The 21,940-nt window shown below is 35.0% G+C and overlaps 1 protein-coding gene across 4 annotated transcripts; it reads right to left on the minus strand.

The window, feature by feature from the left end:
* Positions 1–3,563: 3,563 nt before the first annotated feature.
* Positions 3,564–20,795, minus strand: LOC117327661. 4 transcript variants are annotated; one of them, XM_033884736.1, is made up of 11 exons: positions 20,676–20,795; positions 16,508–16,584; positions 15,476–15,544; positions 15,220–15,258; positions 11,677–11,811; positions 11,331–11,429; positions 10,415–10,464; positions 10,160–10,301; positions 7,275–7,352; positions 4,611–4,695; positions 3,564–4,288 (listed from the first exon to the last, which is right to left on the minus strand). In XM_033884736.1, the coding sequence occupies exons 3-11, from the start codon at positions 15,495–15,497 to the stop codon at positions 4,210–4,212; spliced, it is 729 nt and encodes a 242-aa protein (XP_033740627.1). In that variant the 5' UTR covers positions 15,498–15,544; positions 16,508–16,584; positions 20,676–20,795; the 3' UTR covers positions 3,564–4,209. The 4 variants fall into 4 exon arrangements, with proteins under 4 accessions (XP_033740627.1, XP_033740629.1, XP_033740628.1 ...); XM_033884738.1 differs by lacking the exon at positions 20,676–20,795 and adding an exon at positions 20,436–20,566; XM_033884737.1 differs by lacking the exon at positions 20,676–20,795 and adding an exon at positions 19,804–19,930.
* Positions 20,796–21,940: the final 1,145 nt, after the last annotated feature.

Raw genomic sequence — 21,940 nt, forward strand, 5'->3', positions numbered from 1 at the left:
TGTTGGAGGAAATCCTCCTAATACGTCACTCCCAGTCGGGGCATCCGATTGGGGGACTATTCGGGGATCTACTCGGGGCTACTCGGGGCAACTCCTAGCAGACGGAGTATAAATATTACTTTAAATGATTCATTAAAATAAATCTGGTAATAATCATCAATAAATGTAACGTGCACGGTGCCGTTTAACAATTAAAAACATTTAACAAAAAGATAGAGCTTCCAAAGGGGTAAAATATTACATTTATATCTGGCGAAACAATAATGCTGCCGCTTAGATGACTGATTGGAGGAAGACTCCCCGATGCGACTGCTGAGACAACAGACATGCGCATCGGAGGTCAAGAGTAAAACCGACCGACCAATGACACGACGCGATAGATACAATCAACCAATGATATCCTACGTATGTACTTCAATAGCTTAACACATCGGCAGATAAACAAAGATGTCAGCGCCCAGAAGAGGACGTATTAAACCACTACTGACAGCATTAGAGTCAAACAACAATTTAAATAGCGAGCTACAATCAGCTGATCTAACAGTAGGCTAACAATATACATATTTTCGTAACAGTTGAAAAGAGGAAGTAATGTCATACGGAGGTATTGTTGAATAGGAGAGAGCATGTTAATACAGAAAACTAAGACGATGGATATTATTTTAATCGTGTATGAGTAAGAAATCACGGAAACCAACTGCTTACATAAGTAGATGAATACCATATAAACAAAAAGTGACGAGCATTAGGGGTTAAGGACAGTGCAAACAATAACAATCGTACGGCTTATTAAGAAAGGCATGCCTAAAACCTTATCTGGTAGTAAATAATGCCGGTTCTGTTTACGAAGTCTCCACATGTAAAAGAATCTTAAGTTCGGTTTTTCTAATAAAATTTTTAGACACGTGATCTCCGTGAACTATGAAAATGTTCTTTAGTTAAAATTCAGTCGACCGTGACCCCGTTCAACGCTGCATCTTTTCAGCAGATTTTTCATCCGGGATACTCTTGCACTTACCTATGATCTCATATGTAATGCGCAATATTTAATATTTCTATCTGAATGTAAAATGTATCTTACGTGTTTAAAACCATTTAGAAATAAAATAAAATGAAAATGAAAATAAGGCAAAGTTGAATTAGCAATTTAATGTAAAAAAAATCAATATCTATTTTTGTTTTGTTTTTGTGATTAACACTTTCCATATGGTTGTATAGGTGAACAATGAAGCCATAAATATGGGAATACATGCGTTGTATAAACTATGATGTAAGGCCCGGAATGGAGTCAGATGATTCACCAAACTCTGACTTCGACTTACAATAAAAAAAAAGACAATGCGTAGCAACAAAATTAAACAATGTAACGCAACATTGTAGCATTATAGAAGTCAAACATCCAGATCTACGTAACGTTTGATGGATGAGCATATATAAAAATATACACATTCCTGATCACTAAAGTGCAATGTAATTTACTACTACAGATTAATGAGATGAATGTCAATGAATAAGCCAATATACATGTAGTTTGGATTAGCACTATAATCAACATATTTAAGCACCTGTATATTTCAGACTTCCACTTCACCTATGTACAGCCAAATGATTGTATAACACAAAACAGTGGTAGTCTTCCTCTATGTACAGATAAATGCTCTTACAACACAAAACAGTGACCGCCTTCCTCTATTTACAGTACAAATGCTTTTTCAACACAAAAACAGTGACCGCCTTCCTCTATTTACAGACAAATGCTTGAACAACACAAAGACAGTGACAGTCTTCCTCTATGTATAATATTTCCTTTTTTTTATAAGATTTGTTGTTGTTTGAATGATGATGAATGACGTAGACGTAGTCTCCTCTTCTTCATATTTATTTATATACAGGTTTCACATATATACATGTCAGGTATAAACAATGTATGTCAAGTGAGAGTGTTTCATGGCTATGCCACCCAGCCAACTGACCGGGACTGACCCGAGGAGTTCTTATGTAAATAACATTGTATAGTCAGTGGCAATGTCCATGTCAGCAGGTAGTAGCCACGTCTACACATATACTGCCCCTTGGACATACCATGCCCTCGAAATATAAATTTCTGTACTCTTAATAAATTTGATGGATTTTAAAATAAATCATTATACTTCAAATGTACGGACAAATGCTTTTACAACACAAAAACAGTGACAGTCTTCCTCCATATACAGACAAATGCTTTTATAACACAAAACAGTGACAATCTTACTCTATGTACAGACAAATGCTTTTATAACACAAAACAGTGACAATCTTACTCTATGTACAGACAAATGCTTGTATAACACAAAACAGTGGCAGTCTTCCTCTTTATACAGACAAATGCTTTTATAACACAAAACAGTGACAATCTTACTCTATGTACAGACAAATGCTTTTATAACACAAAACAGTGGCAGTCTTCCTCTATATACAGACAAATGCTTTTATAACACAAAACAGTGGCAGTCTTCCTCTATATACAGACAAATGCTTTTACAAAACAAAAACAAAACAGTGGTAGTCTTCCTCTATGTACAGACAAATGCTTTTACAACATAAAAAGTGGCGGTAAAAGGTGTTACTGTATCCATAATACATAGTTGTATGCATGAAAACCATCCTCGCTACACACCAACTGCACCCCCACCCCCATATATGTAGCCCCGACTCTCTATCCGTCCTTCAGAATTTACAAGATCCAAAGAACATACTCATACAAAACCTTGTTTTACGAATATCTCGTATCTTAAAAAAATGCAAAATAACATTACTTTGGATTCCGAGCCATGTCGGAATTAAAGGCAACGAACTTGTTGACCGCCAAGCAAAACTTGCTCTAAATCTGCTACAAACAAATATTAAAATACCATATACAGATTTCAAACCTCTAATTAGTTCTGCCATTCAGAGTAAATGGCAGCAACGCTGTTCCGATTTTAAGCATATTCGTGATACATACTTTCGAGTCCCGGATATGAAAACCCTTTTCAGTTCCGTGGATTCGAAAACAATATTTAGCTACATGAAAGAAATCGATCTATTTTATAGACTTTGATGTCTTTTACGTTACTGTCTTTGACGTTCTATTTATAACAAAGTTCACATAATCTACTCGTACATATTATTTCACATAATCTATTCGTACATAAATATATTTTACCATTTTTAACCACCTTTTATCATAATGATGTAAATATACGATACGGATGCTTTTAAAAATGACAAATTTTATCCGATTTTAACTTTAAAAATAAAACATGTTAGAATATTGTTTGGCCCTAAATGACCCTAGTTGTCGATGGGCCGTAAAACATAAATAAACAAAATAAACAAACAAATGTAGCCGCCTTTGGCCTGCAGGGGTGGAGTTGTACCGAGTGTCACAGCGATTGAGGCTATGATCCGCCCTTGTGACAACGTCATAGTGTAGGTTCATGTCATTGGTACCCATATTAATCCAATTTTCTGGTAGAAATGCTGGCTTAAGAGATATAGAAAACATATTACAATGTACTAAATATAAATAACATACAAATTGGTTTGGGTGAACTTCAGACCATGATTTATTTGCATAATACATAATTATAACAGAGTAAAATAACAATAAGCAATATCATTATTTTTTGTAGTTAAAACTTAAACTATGGTCCTCCTACTACACTAATCACTATACACTACAAGTTAACAAATACTAAAACTACACATAAATAGATTTAATGGTGAATGATGATTTGAGGGTGGGCGGGTGGGAAATCTCAGGTTAGAGAAATCCTGCTGCTGAAGCTTTGCTAGAAAATTCTGAAGTGACCAGCATGTAGGAGGGGAACAGTCTGCTGACTGTTTCCCCTATGGGGGTTCACTCTAGCAGGGAAGTGTCCATCCCATTGGTCAAACAGATTACATATAACCAAATTTAGTCATCTGCTATTTGATCAGGGTGAGGCCTGCTTTATGTAATGTATGTGGCCCTGTTCACAGTTGGTGTCCCAGATGCCAGCTGACCCTTTATTTACACAACTGTAGCAGTTAATGTAAAGCAAGCTGGACCCCTACTAGTGAGGGATCTGGTTACTGGTGTAATGAGATCTAGACTCCCTTGTAATTTTATGCAGATAAAATTGCCCACCACTCAAAGTATTAATAACATATTAAACTAAATTAATATTCTCATAAATAGATATCAATTTAGGTCCGGTGTAGGCTTTGGTCAAGCTGGTCCATTAATGCACCATTGGAATCTGTATTCGTATAATTCCGTCTGGATCTAAAATACATTGATAGTTTTGTCAGTTTTTTATTGTAACTTGAAATCAGATATAAATAAATGAGAACATTCTATAATATATGATAAATAAGAAATTAAATGATCTATCTTGGACAGAATGATTTTTTTTATATACCCCCAGTATATATCAGAAAACTATAAAACAAAAAAAAACAAAAAAAAAACATAACAATATATATATTATGTACATAAGTCTCTGGTACAACTGAAAAAACATCTGACTGAAGCATGCTTGTGATAAAATTCTGAATGGAATTCATGAGCAGAATTATTTAAAGAATAAGTATCAAGGTATCTTTACCTTCTAACACAGAATATAATCACAGTTACTGCCAGTACTATCAGTACAAGTGCTATTCCGGATAGAACACCACCAATCAGCAAACCTGAAACATCATCATCATCGTCATCGTCATTATCATACGTAACATCATCATCATCATCATCATCATCATCAGCGTGTTTGAATTTACCATCCATATATACCAATTCTTGCAATTTATAATCAATCCGGATTGTTCTTAAGATTTTCCCCTTCCTATGCTTTCAGCAAGTACTCAAAAATACAAGTGTTGTCAAAGTACAGGTAATAAGATAAAAATTCATAACTTAAGATATTTGAAGCTACTTTTTCAGAAATGATATAAAAGTAGCACTACATCAGATGACGTCAGACTACATTGGTGTGGGCAACCAACATACAAGATTAAGTGATTTTTAGAATCTATGTGGGCAAAACAACATACACGATTAAGTGATTTTTAGAATTTATGTGGGCAAACCAACATACAAGATTAAGTGATTTTTAGAATCTGTGGGCAAACCAACACACAAGATTAAGTGATTTTTTAGAATCTGTGGGCAAACCAACACACAAGATTAAGTGAGTTTTAGAATATGTTGGCAAACCCACATACAAGATTAAGTGATTTTTAGAATCTATGTGGGCAAAACAGCACACAGCATTGGTGTTCTAAGAATCTGTAAGAGGATTCATACACACAAAACTTACCACAATACAATGTTGTCAGGATATGTGTGGACAAAAAACACACAACATTAGTGTTGTCAGAATATGTATGGACATCAGTAGATACAAAGCATCATATCATATACAAAACAGTATGTAAGAAATGCTAAAACATTTATATATACACTGTGCAGTAGTTATTTAGTTTTGATTGCCAATAAAGCTTAGGTTTTGTCAATATTTCATCACGAATTGTACTTTTATAATACTGTCAAAATGTTGGGTTTTTTTAATCCTAATTGCACTCAGTTGTCGCATCTTTAATGTAATTGTCAAACATTTTACCATGCACATATCCTACCTAAATCGGTTGCACATCTATAAGTCCTGATCGGCATAACATGAATAATTACAAAGCACTTAAAATGCATGGATACTATATATATGATATAGACGATGATACAGAGTCACAAACAAGTCGCTCAATATAAAAAAGTCTTTATATAGAATATTTAATCTTTACCAAAATAATCATCAGATTCTTTCATTCCTACATGAGAGGGATTTAAAAGTATTTGCTTTATTTCCCCTATTGGGCCAAGCTCCTCGGATTCCTGGAAAAGGGAGCGGGTTGGGGGATCAAAATTAGTTCCCTTTCTACACAAGACGCTTCAAACAGATTGGTCAAAATCCGTCCACTTGTTCATAAAAAGCGATTTAAAATACTTCATTTACCCAAGGATGCTTATGACTATATTTAGTCAAAATCCGTTCATTCATTCATGACATGTAGCCTTTTATAGCACCTACCTTTATTATCCATTTTGGGCCCCGCTCCTGTGGCCCAAAGGGGTAAGAGTCATTATTTATGCCAAATTTGTTTCCCTTCTCTCAAAAATGTTCTTTTTTAAAACAAATTTGGCCTAAATCCCTTCAGCCCTCCTGACTCGTAACGATTTAAAGGAAAAGTGGACGGACGGACGGACGGACGGGTGTTGCACCCTGGCATAAATCCCTGAAACTCAGGCTTGTCCTAGAATGTTTCTAAAACCATAGTAACGGTGACCTTGAAATTGACCAAACAACCTTGAAACTCGAACTTGTCCAAAATTGATATATTCTCCCCCTTCCTTGCGGTGTGTAAATCTTCAACCCGAGGGGTGATAATATATGTTGCCAGCCCGATTATCTGCCAATGATTAGACAATCAACATTATCATCCATAGTGTTAGACATTGAGACATCAAGTCCTCACGTGATCTTTTTTTTTCTTTCTTTCTTTTGTTTTTAATTTTTCGTCAGACTATTCTAATGTCTCAAGGGTTCAGTTGTTCCAATATCGAATAAACTATTACAATGCAACGCAATGTTGACGCGAGGTAACTGGATTGTCGTCATGACGTCATTGTATTGTCACCGTGATGTCATTTTATTGTTGCAAGGACGTGCGATCTGCTATGCCCTAAGAGCTATCACACCATAGTGGGTAACAGAAAAATCTTGAACAAGTAAAATGGGAGACAAACCTGGAATGACGGGACCAACTATGGTCATTTCTAATTGTGTGAAGTTTGATCAACATCTCTCAGGGAACAGAGCCGCTAGAGCGATAACAAACTTTGGTGTTACGCTCGTAGATTAGTGACATACAATGCAATTGTATTTGTATTTTAGTGGCAAGACTTCCTTTCGTAATAAACAAAATCATGAAAATAAGCAATATGGTTTGTCAATGTGGTTTTACATTTCTGTATATTGAGATGACATTTTAAATTGATATATTGTATTGATCAGCTTCGCGAAATGATTAGCACGCATAGCCAGGAACTAAATCTTCTTTATGGACACTACTATAATGTATTATAAATATATTTTGAATTAAAAAAAAACGACATTTCCCTTATACGGCCATATTGCTATAATATTGTGGTATTTAAGTACTTATGCTAGTAGTATCATTAAATAAGTAAACAACATAATGTTCCCAATACTTACCATCACCCGTCGGTACTAGTTTTCTCGGCATAGGTGTTGAATTGACATTCCTCCTTTCACACTTCGTATACACCATTCCTAAATGTTCAAAATCATCATAGTTTATAATTATATTTATCAATTGTACGAGTTAACTGGGGTTACTTAGGTGATTGTGTACGCTAGGGCGGCAGGCGTGCAAAATGACGTATATGGTGAAATACGGATAGCACGTGAATTACTTCGGGGTAGGGGTGGACGTATACGCAGCCCCTTCCGACAAGTGTTTCGGGTGTGGTGGGTTTGGTAACTGGAGGAGAGACTGTGGTAAATTCAGGCAGGGAGGCTCCCGACAGCCCCAGCAGCAGACAAACAGACCAAAGTGAAGACATTCATGATATGTATACATGTACTGCTCCAGCGTTGTTTAACTGTTACGAACTGTGCTCACATAAACATTTTTTTGAATATCAAGATAAGTGTCCCGGAAATTCTGTAAAAGGTAGATTAAGAAGTCATGTCCAGCTCTGGAAAGATATTGGTGCTTTAGAATTCATTGTAGACACGATCAATGGCGGTTATGTAATACCTTTCATTTCGACCCCTCCTAAAACATTTTCAAAAAATAACATGTCCGCAGTAAGAGAGGCAGAGTTTGTCACGCAAGCTATCAAATGTGATTTTCAAACCCCATTTCTTCCTTATGTAGTCAATCCTTTAAGTGTTGCCTATAGTAGTTCGGGTAAGAGACGCCAGATTTTAGATCTTAGGAGGGTAGATTTTTACGTCTGGAAAGAAAAATTAAAATTTGAAGATTGGAACGTCGTTTTGGAATATTTTGATCGTGAATCTTTTATGTCTAAATTTGATCTAAAATCAGGTTATCACTACATAGATATTTTCTGTATTCAACAGCCATTCCTGGGACGGGAAAATTTACTGTTTTAGTGTTCTACGATTTGGGTTGTCATCAGCCCCGTTTATTTGCACTAAAATCCTTAGGGCTCTCGTTTAACACTGGAGACGGAATGGTATCAACATAGTTTTGTAGATAGACGACGGTCTAGGTTATAGTTCGGATAAAGTCAGCTTTCAGAATAGTAGTGATTTTGTTAGAGATTCACTTCGTCGTGCAGGCGTTCTTGTCAACACTAAAAAGTCTATTTGAGCCCCTTGTCAACCCTTTCATGGTTAGGTCTGACATGGAATTCTTCCAGTTTCAGCATTTCCGTGCCCGACACAAGGGTGCAGTAAAACTAGTTACCAGTATAGAGGACGTTTTACGCACTTTACCTTTCATATGTGCCAGACAGCTGGCCAAGGTTACAGGGCTAGTTATGTCTTTCAGGCCTGTGTTAGGTAATCTCTGTTGTCTCATGACTAAGCGATATATGGTGTTTATTTCGAAGTCGACATCCTGGAACGGTAGGGTCAAGGTCAATAGCGAATGCCATCATTGACGAATCAGTGTATTGGCGCAATAACGTGAGTGCATTGAATGCTAGGTGTTTAGCTACCTATGACGTCCCCAAAATTATCATGTTTTCTTACGCTAGTTCCTTTGCGTGTGGGGCATACTCTGTAGATCTCGATCATAAAGTTTTTCATAAAATTTACACGTAGTTCTACTTGGAGGGAAATCATTTGCATCCGTGTTTAAAAAAGGTAGACGAGTCAAGTGGTTCACCTACGGTAAAACCTGTGTTTTTATCGTTACTAAAGGTATATGAAACCAGATCTGCACGAGATCGCGAGAGACATTTTTAAATGTTGTTCCATGAGTAGCGTTACTATGGAGGTCGAGTGGATACCTAGAGACAGTAATGTTTAAGCTGATGAGATCAGTAAGATTTTCGATTTCGATGATTGGTGTGTTACTTCGGAGTTCTTTGAGTTTATAGATTCGCTATGGGGAATACATACTGTGGACAGATTTGCTAGCATGGACAATGCAAAACTTCTACGATTTAATTCCAAGTTCTGTAACCCGGCACGGAATGTGTAGATGCGTTTTCCATACATGCTTGTGCCTCCAATTAACTAGGTTATTCGGACTATCAAACACGTCTTGGTTTCTCGGACATGTGGCACTCTCATAGCTCCTAAGTGGCAGTCAGCACCGTTTCGTCCATTCATTTTTAATCACGATGGTTTATATAGGGATTATGTGAAGGATGCGCTGGAATTTCGCGAAACGGATCTTATTTTTTCGGGACAGGTAGTGATAGGAACTCCTATTTTAACTCCGATAGATTTGTTGGTGCAATTTTAGCGGTAACATTACAAATCTAAGTTCCTATTTGCATTGTCATTCATTAACGTGTTTCCTAATGTATTACGTTTTGTTTATATTTTGAGTTTATATTGTTTGAAGTAATAAGCACATGGGATATGTTTATGTTCTAGATACAAATCCCTTTGAGGGTCAAGTGGTGCCAGTAGTAACGCATGAGTAACCGTGTAGTACGAGGCGCATTCCTGAATTGATCACGTGCTTGTTTCTTTTACGCATGAGTAACTTTCCGAAATATTTATAATACGAGGTACTATTGTCAGTACACGTGTGGTACATGCTTTGTTTGTATCTAGCACTTGTCTTGATGAAGTATTTTGACTTGTTTCCCATATGGTATAACCAACATCCGGTGGTTATACCATGGCTAGATCAAAGAAAAAGTGACAAGTCTATGCGACAATGTTGAGTTATAATTGATAAATGATTTATGTTCGTTTGAACGTGTGAATTACAACCTAAGTGCATTTAATAGTAACTCCATTATAATTAATGTATGGTTATACTTCGGATTCCTTTATATATTTTACCGTTAAAATATACATTCTTTATCTTTATTATGTCAAATCCAAAAAATGTCAATGATGTTCTTTTTTACACTTTATGTACTTACCATCGGTGGTACGGTGGACGGGTCCACACTCAAAAGACGTGTTATTTACAGTATGAATGCAGTGACTGTAAATGGTCTCCTCGTCATCACAACTCTTGTAGCTTTCGTTGGCACTGGACTGGAAGATGCACTGCCTAATAACCTAGATCAACAAAAGGTTGGTAGGATTAAAACAGATATGTCAATAAAATACAATCACACATTTTAGCCTTATGTATTCGATATCGTGCTGATGCGTGTTTGAAGCGTACTTACAGAGATATTCTGACACCGGTTCCCCTGATAGCGACCTGTCCCGTTCAGTACTGAAAGGTAAGATTAGAAATCTTTGAAGCTGTTTTTATTGCATGTCATGCGTACCATAACCCTAACGCCTATCTCTATACGTAAAAAAATAAAATAATAAAGGAACATTGTCTTTTGTTTCAAAGGTTCTTTGTGGTTTTACCAAAAGTTAAAATGGTTCAAGGATGCATCTTACTAGAAATTATTAAGAAACAGTTCCTTATCTTTAATCTAATCTTCAAAGTATTGAACTTTAAATAATCGCTCAACTGTAAGCTAGTATACATGTATTACTATTAGTTTTTAAGTAGAGTAAATGCTCTAGGAGTGCATCATTATCAGTACACTAAATGCTTTATGAATGCATCATTATTAGTACACTAAATGTTCTAGTAGTGCAGCATTAGTACACTACGTGCTCTATGAGTGCATCGTATTAGTACACTACGTGCTCTATGAGTGCATCTTATTAGTACACTACGTGCTCTATGAGTGCATCTTATTAGTACACTACGTGCTCTAGGAGTACATCTTATAAGTACACTACGTGCTCTAGGAGTGCATCTTATTAGTACACTACGTGCTCTAGGAGTACATCTTATAAGTACACTACGTGCTCCAGGAGTGCATCTAATCAGTACATTACGTGCTCTATAAGTGCATCTTATTAGTACACTACGTGCTCTAGGAGTACATCTTATAAGTACATTACGTGCTTTAGGAGTGCATCTTATAAGTACATTACGTGCTTTAGGAGTGCATCTTATTAGTACACTACGTGCTCTAGGAGTGAATCATTATTAGGGATCTTCAAGACGGAAGGAAAGTATAGTGTGACAAAGATAAGATATGCTTATCATTTAAGCTTCGAATTAAATATATATACCCGTTGGACATTTACACTCGATGATAGGTTCTGGTGTACTACAGTCCGACTCTTCTTTAAGTTGACCTCCATTAAAACATGCTGTTTCATTGTCGCAACCTGTGATTTAATTTCTGATTATGACAGACTAGGCATGTTAAGTATTATTACTTAAACTAAATATCATCATTCATCTAAATGAATACAACGCATTTGAAGGCGGCATGCGATGTGATACAGTTAGTTGTTTTGGCTATCTTGTGTATAATGGTATATTGATATAATTTTATAAAACACGATTTTATACAGTTTGTATATGTAATTTGTATAGTAACAAAGTGTAAGTAGTATAAACCACAATACGTACAAAGAGTCCGCTGGTTTTTGTTACATTCCAGGTCCAGTGTAGCCTTGGTATCAGCACAAAAGCATTCCGCTTTGACATACGTGTATGTACTGTTCTTTGCATATTTACATGTTATTCTTAAATTCCCGGTGTTCGCTGTAAAAGAAAGGTTAAACAAAATACATTTTAAGTTTACCCGTAGTAAAGGTTTCGTAACCTTTTATCTGGTTAATGTTCTGCGTTTCTACATAAATACATGTAAGAAAAGATCACGAAATGTTTGGAACATGAGGCCAAATGGACATACACCGCCCATCTGGTATGTTCTTCTCTGATGAGTTTCTACCTTTCAGTGAATCAAAAGAACTTGATTCTTGGCCTTTCGGTAATCGAAAGTCCTTTAATGTTTCTTCAAAGATCCCTGTGACTTTGAATACAGTACAAAGTCGTATATTACCGCAAACTGTAAGGGGGCTACAACGCAGAAATCTATAGCCAAAGGTCCATGAGAAGTCGTTTAAATGTTTAACACACTTGACCTCTTTGACCTTGACATTTGTGATAGGAAGCTTAAAGCTTAAATATTTAAACAAATCAACCACTGTGATATTGAATGTGAAGGGTTTGTGCTAATCGTATTTAACTTACAAGAATGGGGGCCTTATCAACAATCCAGATCGATTGTGATAATGAGGAAAATTTGGCCAGGGAGCGCGATATCGGCAATCAAGATTGATTAGGATGAAGAGGTGAATACTTCAGAGGAGCACCTTATCAACAATCAAGACTGGTTGGGATTGAGAGGTGAATATTACAGGACTACCTGCAAAAATTGGACAATTTCATTCAAAGTGTCGTCAAAATTTTACCAGAAAAGATTTTTCAATTGCGATAGTCTTAATTAAAAATTAAGAGTCCTTTAAATGTTTTATAAAGTTTACCCCTGTGATCTTGAATATGGATAAAGCCTATATATCCATATAATATGTAATAATACAAAACATAATCATAAATATAAATACTTCGGTGCAGTTGGCTTGATGTAAAATTGGAATTCTTAATGCATTTAGATAAACCGCTTATTTTTCGAGTGTTCATTTCAAATGATTTCGAATTTAAATACAGAATCTGCATCAACGACACTGTCTGGTAAACTATTCCAGGAGTCTAGTATCCCTTGGCTAAAGAAATGTTACGAATGCCGTTTCTCTTTTTTTTTTCTTTTTGTTTTTTTGTTTTTTTGGGTTTTTTTTTTAATGACCCCGAATCGTCCATTTGGAAAAAGTTCTGAGTTATTCTGTAATCATATACAATATTACCTATTTTGAATACGTTTATTATATCTCCTCTATCCCTTCGAAATCGAAGCGATGGGGGACTTAATTTCTCCAAAAGTTCCGGGTATGAAAGTCTTTGAAACCTGGAATGATCGTTGTTGCTCTCCTCTGTAACTTTTTCTAGTAGTTCAATATCTTTGGCTTCATTCCAATTGAGGTAGTACTAATGACTTAAAGAGTAATTTAAAAATCGATGCATCCAAGTTCCCAATAGACCTCCTTATAAGTCCGACTAGGCTGTTTGCCTTATTAACTATTAACTGTATAAGTTAACGGAAGTTCAAGTCTTCATCTATGTGTATTTAATTGATAGCACATTACACATGCTTGGATAGAATTTCAATAACCTTTTATTTGACCGACTTCGAGTTCTTCCAAAGTCATTTTGAAAGTATATTAACATCTTCGCTGTTGGTAATCTGTCTGTATAAGTTTGTGTCATTGGCGAAAAGTGGGGATGGAGACAAATGTATTTCCGGAAAATCATAACAAATAGGATATGACCTTTGGAGGATAGATCTCTTTGATGTCTCGCCATTAACTTTTGCTCGTGGACATTTGTTACTCAAGAAATTTTTAATCCATTCAATTAGTTGTATGCTGATTCCATATCCAGATAGTTTTTTTATAAGACATTGATGATGCACTTTATCGAAGGTCTTCATAAAATCCATATATATCACATCGAGCTCTCTACCGTTGTCGATTACTTTTGTCCATTCTTCAAGTACCGTTAGTAATTGCAGTTGCGTTGATCTGCCGGACACAAAGCCGAATTATCTAGGACCAGAGATTTATTGATAAGTCTGGCTAGCGGGGTACTGATGTTATGTCTTAATTCTTTTAAAAATTTCGGGTACATCCAGTCTGAACCTTGTGATTTATTTTCGTTGAGATTTCCGAGTAGTTTTTCCACAATCTTTGGATTACAGACAATGTATGAAAGTGTAGTTAACTTTTCTTGAAGCGAATTCTGGCAATTCACCAGGTGGTTCCTGTGTGAAGACGTTGGTAAAACATCACCCTTATCAGAATCTCTTACAGGCATCTGTTGTTCGTCTCCATTTAAACCGTTCAAATCCGAAACACCTTTTCTAACTTTTCTCTTGGAGTTTACATATTTCCAGAAACCTTTCGGATGTAGTTTTATATCCTCTGTTATATTAATCTCCATATCTCTTTTCTTTCCGCATTTCCCATTTTAGTTGATTTCTAGCTTTTGCATATTCATTATATTTAATGTCACTTCTGGTGTCTATGTAACGTTGCCAAGTCCTGTGTTTTTTGTGTATCTTTTTCCGTATTTTGTCGCTAACGGGTGATTTTATCAGATATCTGTACTTTCCTTGTTTACTTTTCAGTATACATGTATATTTATTTACACTGGTTTCTATCTTCTCATTAAGAATGTTATACATCTACGTTGCCTTCTAAGATTTCATTCCGATTTTTAGGGAGATCTCAGACTCACATAATCACCCTTGTTGTATCCAAGACGAGGCGTTTCCTTTACTGAAGTGATTCCCTGGCCATAAGCTCACCTGGCCTGGCCCGAAGGATGAGCTAAAACCTTTATAGTGGTTTCCTTGTCACTACGACATCTAAAAGACTTCATATTCTAGTGGTTCCCTTGTCACCAGCCTAATTCATATTTTGAAAATATCATTTAACTGTAGTATATCAAAATTTGTATGACGGGTATCGTTGATGTAACGGAAGATGCTTATCTGTCCAGAACACCAGATCTTATTGTCTCAATGTTAATATATCTTTTTGTTCATGTTATGCCCCCGTTTTACGGAATCTGAGTTAAATTACGATTGCATTGTTGGTATTCTCTTGAAAAAAATATCTATTGAAAAAAAATTTCGTCTGATATAACAATGGAATCCTGTAAATCTAGATTATCTGTAAACTTTATGATTTTCTAATTCGTCAATCTAATACAAATGCGCAATCAGTATCAAAATACTGTTGTTTTTTAACCTATCGTTTACTTACCAGTTGTGTTTTTAACCTATCGTTTTCTTACCAGTTTTTTTTAACCTATCTTTTCTTACATGTTGTATTTTTAACCTATCATTTTCTTACATGTTGCTTTTTTTTATGTTGTGTTTTTAACCTATCGTTTTCTTACCAGTTTTTTTTAACCTATCTTTTCTTACATGTTGTATTTTTAACCTATCATTTTCTTACATGTTGCTTTTTTAACCTATCGTTTTCTTACCTGTTTTTCTCGAGTAAGTGCACTGCTTAGTGTTCATATCTAAAATGAAAAGAAAACAAAAAGATAAATATTTACAAAAACAAACAGGTATGGAAATCGTCCCACGTGTGAAATAGATAATCAGTATCCAAACTAAAATTAAAATCAAACAAATAAATATTGTCATCAGCTTAAGAGTATAGTTTATTTCTCTTACTGACATTATTTGAAATCCTCCAACACTTAACAAAGAGATAAATAGCCAGTACACACTTACCAAGCAGCTTTTTATACTCCATACTATGTATATACTGCTGTGTTGATCCGTATACACATTTGTCAGTGTCTGAAAAATACGAGAGGTACAAACGTTACTATACACGACAATGTCGAATACCTTCTACATTACATCGTATTTGGTGTACAGTCCACTTCAGAAATATGTAATTCATAGAGGATATCTAACAGTGTCTTCAGTAATACCAAATACATTTCACTCGTGTGGCTAATATTTTGATATTTTTCACTCGTGCGAAATATCACTTTTATAGAATGAATAATTTTTGATATTTCACTGGTAAAAATGTAATAAATATGGTTACGTCACCTAACAATTCCGGCCAGGTAGATCTGCGTCAAACTATTTATACTCTACCTATCATCAAACAGACATAAAGAAATCATTTGTCTTTTTCAGACGTACTGCTAATAGAAGTTTAATTTTGGAGGTTTGCCGTTATTCTGCATATCGCGTCTAAATTCGTATGAATAGTTGCACCGATCAATAAAATGCATACGTTGTTTTGAACTAGTGTCCAAACTGCCAAGGCTATATAATTAAGGTATACATGTAAGCGCATCTCCGTTGCTTTTTTCTCAAATTTTAGGCCTGCTTCCCTTTTTGGATTTTTACAGTTTGCACTTTGCTTAGTGCACCGTTGACAAATCCTAATAACTGTATGACGCAGATTTATATTCATCATATGACACGTACATATACATAAGGATACTGTTCGTTTGTGGTCAGCTGTCATGCAGCTAATGTGTTATTTTGTCAGTTTAATTTCTTAGGAACCAGATGATCGATTTAATCATCCCAGAAGGAGCATCACCTGGGCCTAAACCACGACGACAAAGCAAGGCGCTGAATATATCACGCAAGTATTTGTAATAAAAATCTCAATTACGAAATTGTTTTGTTATTTTTCATTCTGCTTTAACATGTATAGGAATATACTACGCACACAAAGAGAAAATATGTAAGATTATATGAGGATTAACAAAGCAAAGTTGATAATAAACAACATACCTGCGTGATTAATCCAAGCGTGAAAGATGCGACAAAATGGATCAACAGGCAATTCAACATCTTAGTCCGACTCTAGTCTGTAATAAAAGTAACATGAACATGAAAACAAAAGATACAAGAGGTGTTTTAACTCGGAAATGAATTAGGATTTACAATGAAACCTTACAGGATAGCTGGACATTTGGTTAGAGATAGTTTCTTTTTATTCCAAAGCGGAAATCTTTTTGATGGACACCACATTGCATACTCTTCATATCATTTTAACACGGTTAATTTATTTTGCTCTAAAAAATAAGGTACATCACTTCAATACCAAACAATGGTTACGACTGTTAGTTGTTTATCATACCACAATAGCTGTGATACAACTACATACAAGCATGCGCACACATCTCGTCCTCGCAGGTAAAAGTTCAGTTAATGTTTGACGCGCGAAATTCAAACGTACAAACGTATATACAAGTTATCTAGTGATATGTGACAAAAAATCATTACAATTTTGAAGAACTCAGTTCACTTTTATTTATAACTATATGCTGACGATATGGTTTTATTCTCAGAGTCTGAGGAAGGTCTTCCAGAAATGCTGAATAAGTTGAATGTATATTGCAGGCAGTGGAATTTAACGGTTAATGTTGAAAAAAAACAACACTTAAATACATGTAGTTATCTTTCGTAAAGCAGGTGGAATAAGAAACAATGAGAAATGGTATCAAAAGGACAGACCTGTTGAATGTGTGGATATTTTTTCATACTTAGGAGTAATGTTAAATTGCAATAATAAGTTTACTAATATTCAAAACAACTTTCTACCCAAGCACGGGAAGCTAAATGTACGTTTGCATTATTTTCAAAATGTTCAAAAATCTAAATATCAAAACTATGCTAAATATTTTTGATACAAATGTGGGTAGTATACTTTTGTAATAAACTATTTAAAACAATCAAACAAATCAACAAATAACAGTATGGTTTATTTTGAATTAGGTCGTTTTACCCAAGATTTGATTAGAAAATATAAGAGAACAATAGTGAGAACTGTATTACCTCTAGTTATGTTTTTTGGGTATAAATTAGAGTGGAAATACACATGTATTCACAGGGCAAATTCAACTGGGCAAATAGTATCAGAGATGATTTAAAAATCTATAGGATATGGAGATGTATGGTTGAACCCTTTTAATGTATGTTATAGAAAATAACTCTACTAGAGATCAAATAGAGATATCAAGGGGAGCAAACTCTACGAGCTAGTTTAGATACAAAAGTCATCATCTACATGCTTATATATATATAAATACGAGTTGATAAACTTTGTCTACAAGTCTATCTATCAAAAAATATACCTGTCAAATATAGAATATGACTTACTAAATAATGTATTTCGGCTCACTATTTCACATGAAATTGAGACAGGGACATACAGAAATATTTCGAGAGAAGCAAGAATTTGTAAACAATGTAACTCCCTTGATGTGGAAGATGAAATCACTAATAACAAACTTGTAACAAATTATAGAATCTTATATTTAATATATATATACTGTATGCTTCAGTATTTAAGGCCATCTAGCTTCTAAATTCGCAAAGTGTTAATGAACATATTCATTAGGTAAACACATTTTCGAATCAAAAAGTTAAGAACTGCTTGAATATGTTTTGATCCAATATAATTATATATTGCTATTGTATGTCATAAGGGATTCATTCTCTATACATTATTCTGCATTGAATCTACATGTATACAAAATTCATTCAGACGTTAATGAAAGGGGAATTTAAAGGGTTGACCTCGATTTCCCCTATTCGGCCCCTTCCTCCCCGGCCCCAATGGAGCCATATTCTCCGCTTATATACAACATTACATTCTGTTTGTAATGCAAGGATTCAGACTAAATTTCATCAAAATCCGTAGCATAGGGATTTAAAGGATTAATATCTATTTCCTCTATTTGGTCTAATTGATTGACGGACAATGGACAACGCTGCGCCATTCAGTGCCAGGTGAACTAAAACCCTAAAATTTGGTACTACTTGCCCTTTTAAAGGGACATCACGGTAAACCAATTTTTATTTTGTATTTTTTTCATATTATTGGGTATATCTTTTAAAAAAATATCCTTATGAACAATAACCATTCGAATTTGATGAAATATGTACATAAAAAACATCAATTATTAATTATAAAAAGGTTATCACAATTCGTTGATCAATAGTCTGAATATGCAAATTTTGTAACATATACGATAAAATGGCTTCCAATGTGATCGACTGCGGTTGAAAACGATAATAGCTTCCGCAATTAAGAGAATAATAGGAAAATTGGTCAAACACAATCCTAGAATTAAATTGGGGAAGCAGTATAATAGATTGGAACAGTTCAAACATGAAAACAGCAGTAATACGGACGCTGCTCGTATTCTGCTTGATTGCTGCAAAGTAGGTCATGTAATTTACACAAACTATGTAATAGTTACACAAACTCAGTAATATTTACACAAAGTCGGTAATAGTTACACAAACTCAGTAATATTTATAGTCTGTACCAGTACATCGCTACTGTCACTATACTATATGTACAGTATGTACCCTTATTTGCACATAAATATGTGTACCGGAATATATACAGAACATGTAATTTAACATTTAAAACACTGTATAATATTGTTATCCAACTAACCCAGATGGAATATTTGTGTTGCCTCGATTTCAAAACAGTCACGTGATCATTTAAAAATAATTTAGAGGGGTATTCCCAACTAAATCGAGTGGTCAAGCTGGACGTAGGGATCGACTGTGAACATTGAGACGCACAGAAACACAACTGGAAAGGAGCAAAACATATGTACATTCAATGAAAATAACAATGTTTTTACCGTGATGTCCCTTTAAACACCTTTGAAATTGTTGGCAAAATACTTACCGGGCGGTGGTTGTTTTTAGCAATTGTACTTTCCTTTCCTTAGATACCTGTCAGAGCTATTTTTAGCTGTTCGGGAAACACCCATTTAAAAGCTGACGTTTTCGACTCGCTCGACTTGCGAGTCTTAATATTTTAGAGTATAAATCTATAAAGCGTCTATATTACACAATTATTGCATTTTGTGGAGGTGTGTACACCGAACACAAAGGCAATAACTGTTTTGTAATGTGGCCAAATAAAATGAATGAAAAAAAATCCCAAGACTCGATCCAGTCCAAATCATGATCACTACTGTAAAGTTTTCAAAGTCGGCATGCATGCACACTGACCTCTTGAACTTAGATATGGCCGGAATTCAATAGTCTTGACGTACCTGACGTATTTTTCCGGGTGTTCAACAAGTCTTTTTTCTTCAAAATATCTTGTAATTCCTCTTCGTTTATTGTAACGAAACGTTGCATGTTGCTATAAATAGCACGAACAGATCATTCCCCATGAGCTAGGCCTATTTTTAGCACGAACAAGTCTACTCACTGTGTAGTGGGCGAGTACAAAACCCGGAATGCACTCAGGCGTGAAGAGATTTTTCATAATATTTGTATTTATTAGGTCATATCTACGTTATTACGGAATGGAATTTTGTTCGGACACCAGCAGTAAAAGGGTTGATTTAACAGCTTTAAAATGGTATTAGTTATATTTAACAGTATCAAAAATTAGAAGTGAAAGTGGTGGCCGGAATGAACTCATATGAAATAAAAATGTCGATATTTACAACTGTTTTCGTTATAATAAATACCCATATCTCAAATAATACTGAACAGATTTTTGTTCGAGAACCACCCAAAAACGGAGAATTTAGTACTCTTTTACATGGTATAAACTGTTTGAAATGAAATATAAGGAAACACTCCAGCCATATTACAAAAACAATTACAACATCTGTTGTAAATATTGTACATATATTTGTGTCTGTGACATACATATGGGGTATATATTGCATACCTGATACGTAGACATCGTTGTAATGACCTGTCAACGTATTAAGTGATTTTTTCAAGCATATTTCGTTGCACCCGGATTTCGGGCGGAAACTGCATCAAAGAATTAGGCCCAGCGCTTCGGAAATAAGAGGTCGCAGTCGGCAAAATAATATCCGATAGAAAAAGAGCCGACCAGCGGCCTCTTATGTTATAGGAGTAGCACCTGTGGATGAATCATGCATAATATGACGATTATCATTACCTTTGATGTGTGATGGTGTTGGCTCTAACGAGTTCCTCATCGGTTCATCCACAGGAGGATAATTGTGTCGCTAGATTATTATTCGAGATGACACTAATGACTGTCTGTCTGTGAAGTAAAATATCGGGAAACCCTACTTTCGTTTTTGATTGTTTACAATATAAAACAAAGAAATAAATGTTTCCTTGCATAAGTAAACAAGAAATATCTTTAAAAAAGATAAACGACATAGTTTTAATGCTGGTGGTTATAATATAAACTGATGGTGAAATAAAGTAACGAACTAAAGCGTTTCAGCACGAATAACAAAATTTAATCAGTTTGAATCATTTTTGTAAATAATAAGACTGCATTTGAATCAGGAATATGATTTTAATAATGTGTCATTTAAAAAGATAATCTATTTATTCAGCTTGCATTCAATCGTATTTAACCGTACATCTGCATTTTGCATTTACCGCTACATTGACCAATCACAAAAACGAAGTTACGGTGCATTACACATGTGTGTAGTTTAGTTGTTGTAATCCTGAGCGGTTTTTCACGCCCAGCAATTCGTTAAATGATATTTTAAAATTATTTTTGCTGTATAATACAGATAGACATTTATTGATTAATTGATTAATATGCAAAATTTGATTTTGATTAGACCAGTGCTTATTATGCAAATGTATCAGCGAAGTTACGGTGCAATACATATGCGAGTGTCCTGTGAGAGTTTTTGCACGCCCCGCAATTCGTTAAATAGTATTTTTTATCAATTCCTTCTGTATCATACAGATGAACATCGAACCTATTAACATGCAAAATTTGACGAGTGCATATTATGGTATTGCAAAGTTACGGTGCAATACATATGTGAGTGTCCTGCGAGAGTTTTTGCACGCCCCGCAAATAATATTGGAGTTATAAGGAAAAACATAATTTCAAAGATGGCGATCATGGCAGCCATCTTGAATTTCATTTTCACTTAATACATAGAGAATACATGGCCAGTGTCTTAAAATATAAGCTGTATTTTGGCGAGGGTAAAGAAAGACAAAAGTGGCGAGCCTTGGCGAGCCACTTTTGTCTTTCTGTCCCGAGCCAAAAATACAGCTTATATTTTAAGACACTGACCATGTATTCTATTTATCCTGCAACAGACATAAAAATAATCATCAGAAATAATCATTTTGAAGTGAAACGGTGTCAAAAATGACAGAAATATGTTCGCCTTTTAAACGTAGTTTCACTTTGAAGTAGGTCAGTCGAACTGACGCACG

Source organism: Pecten maximus, chromosome 5, assembly GCF_902652985.1.
Source record: "Pecten maximus chromosome 5, xPecMax1.1, whole genome shotgun sequence".
Classification (NCBI taxonomy): domain Eukaryota; kingdom Metazoa; phylum Mollusca; class Bivalvia; order Pectinida; family Pectinidae; genus Pecten; species Pecten maximus.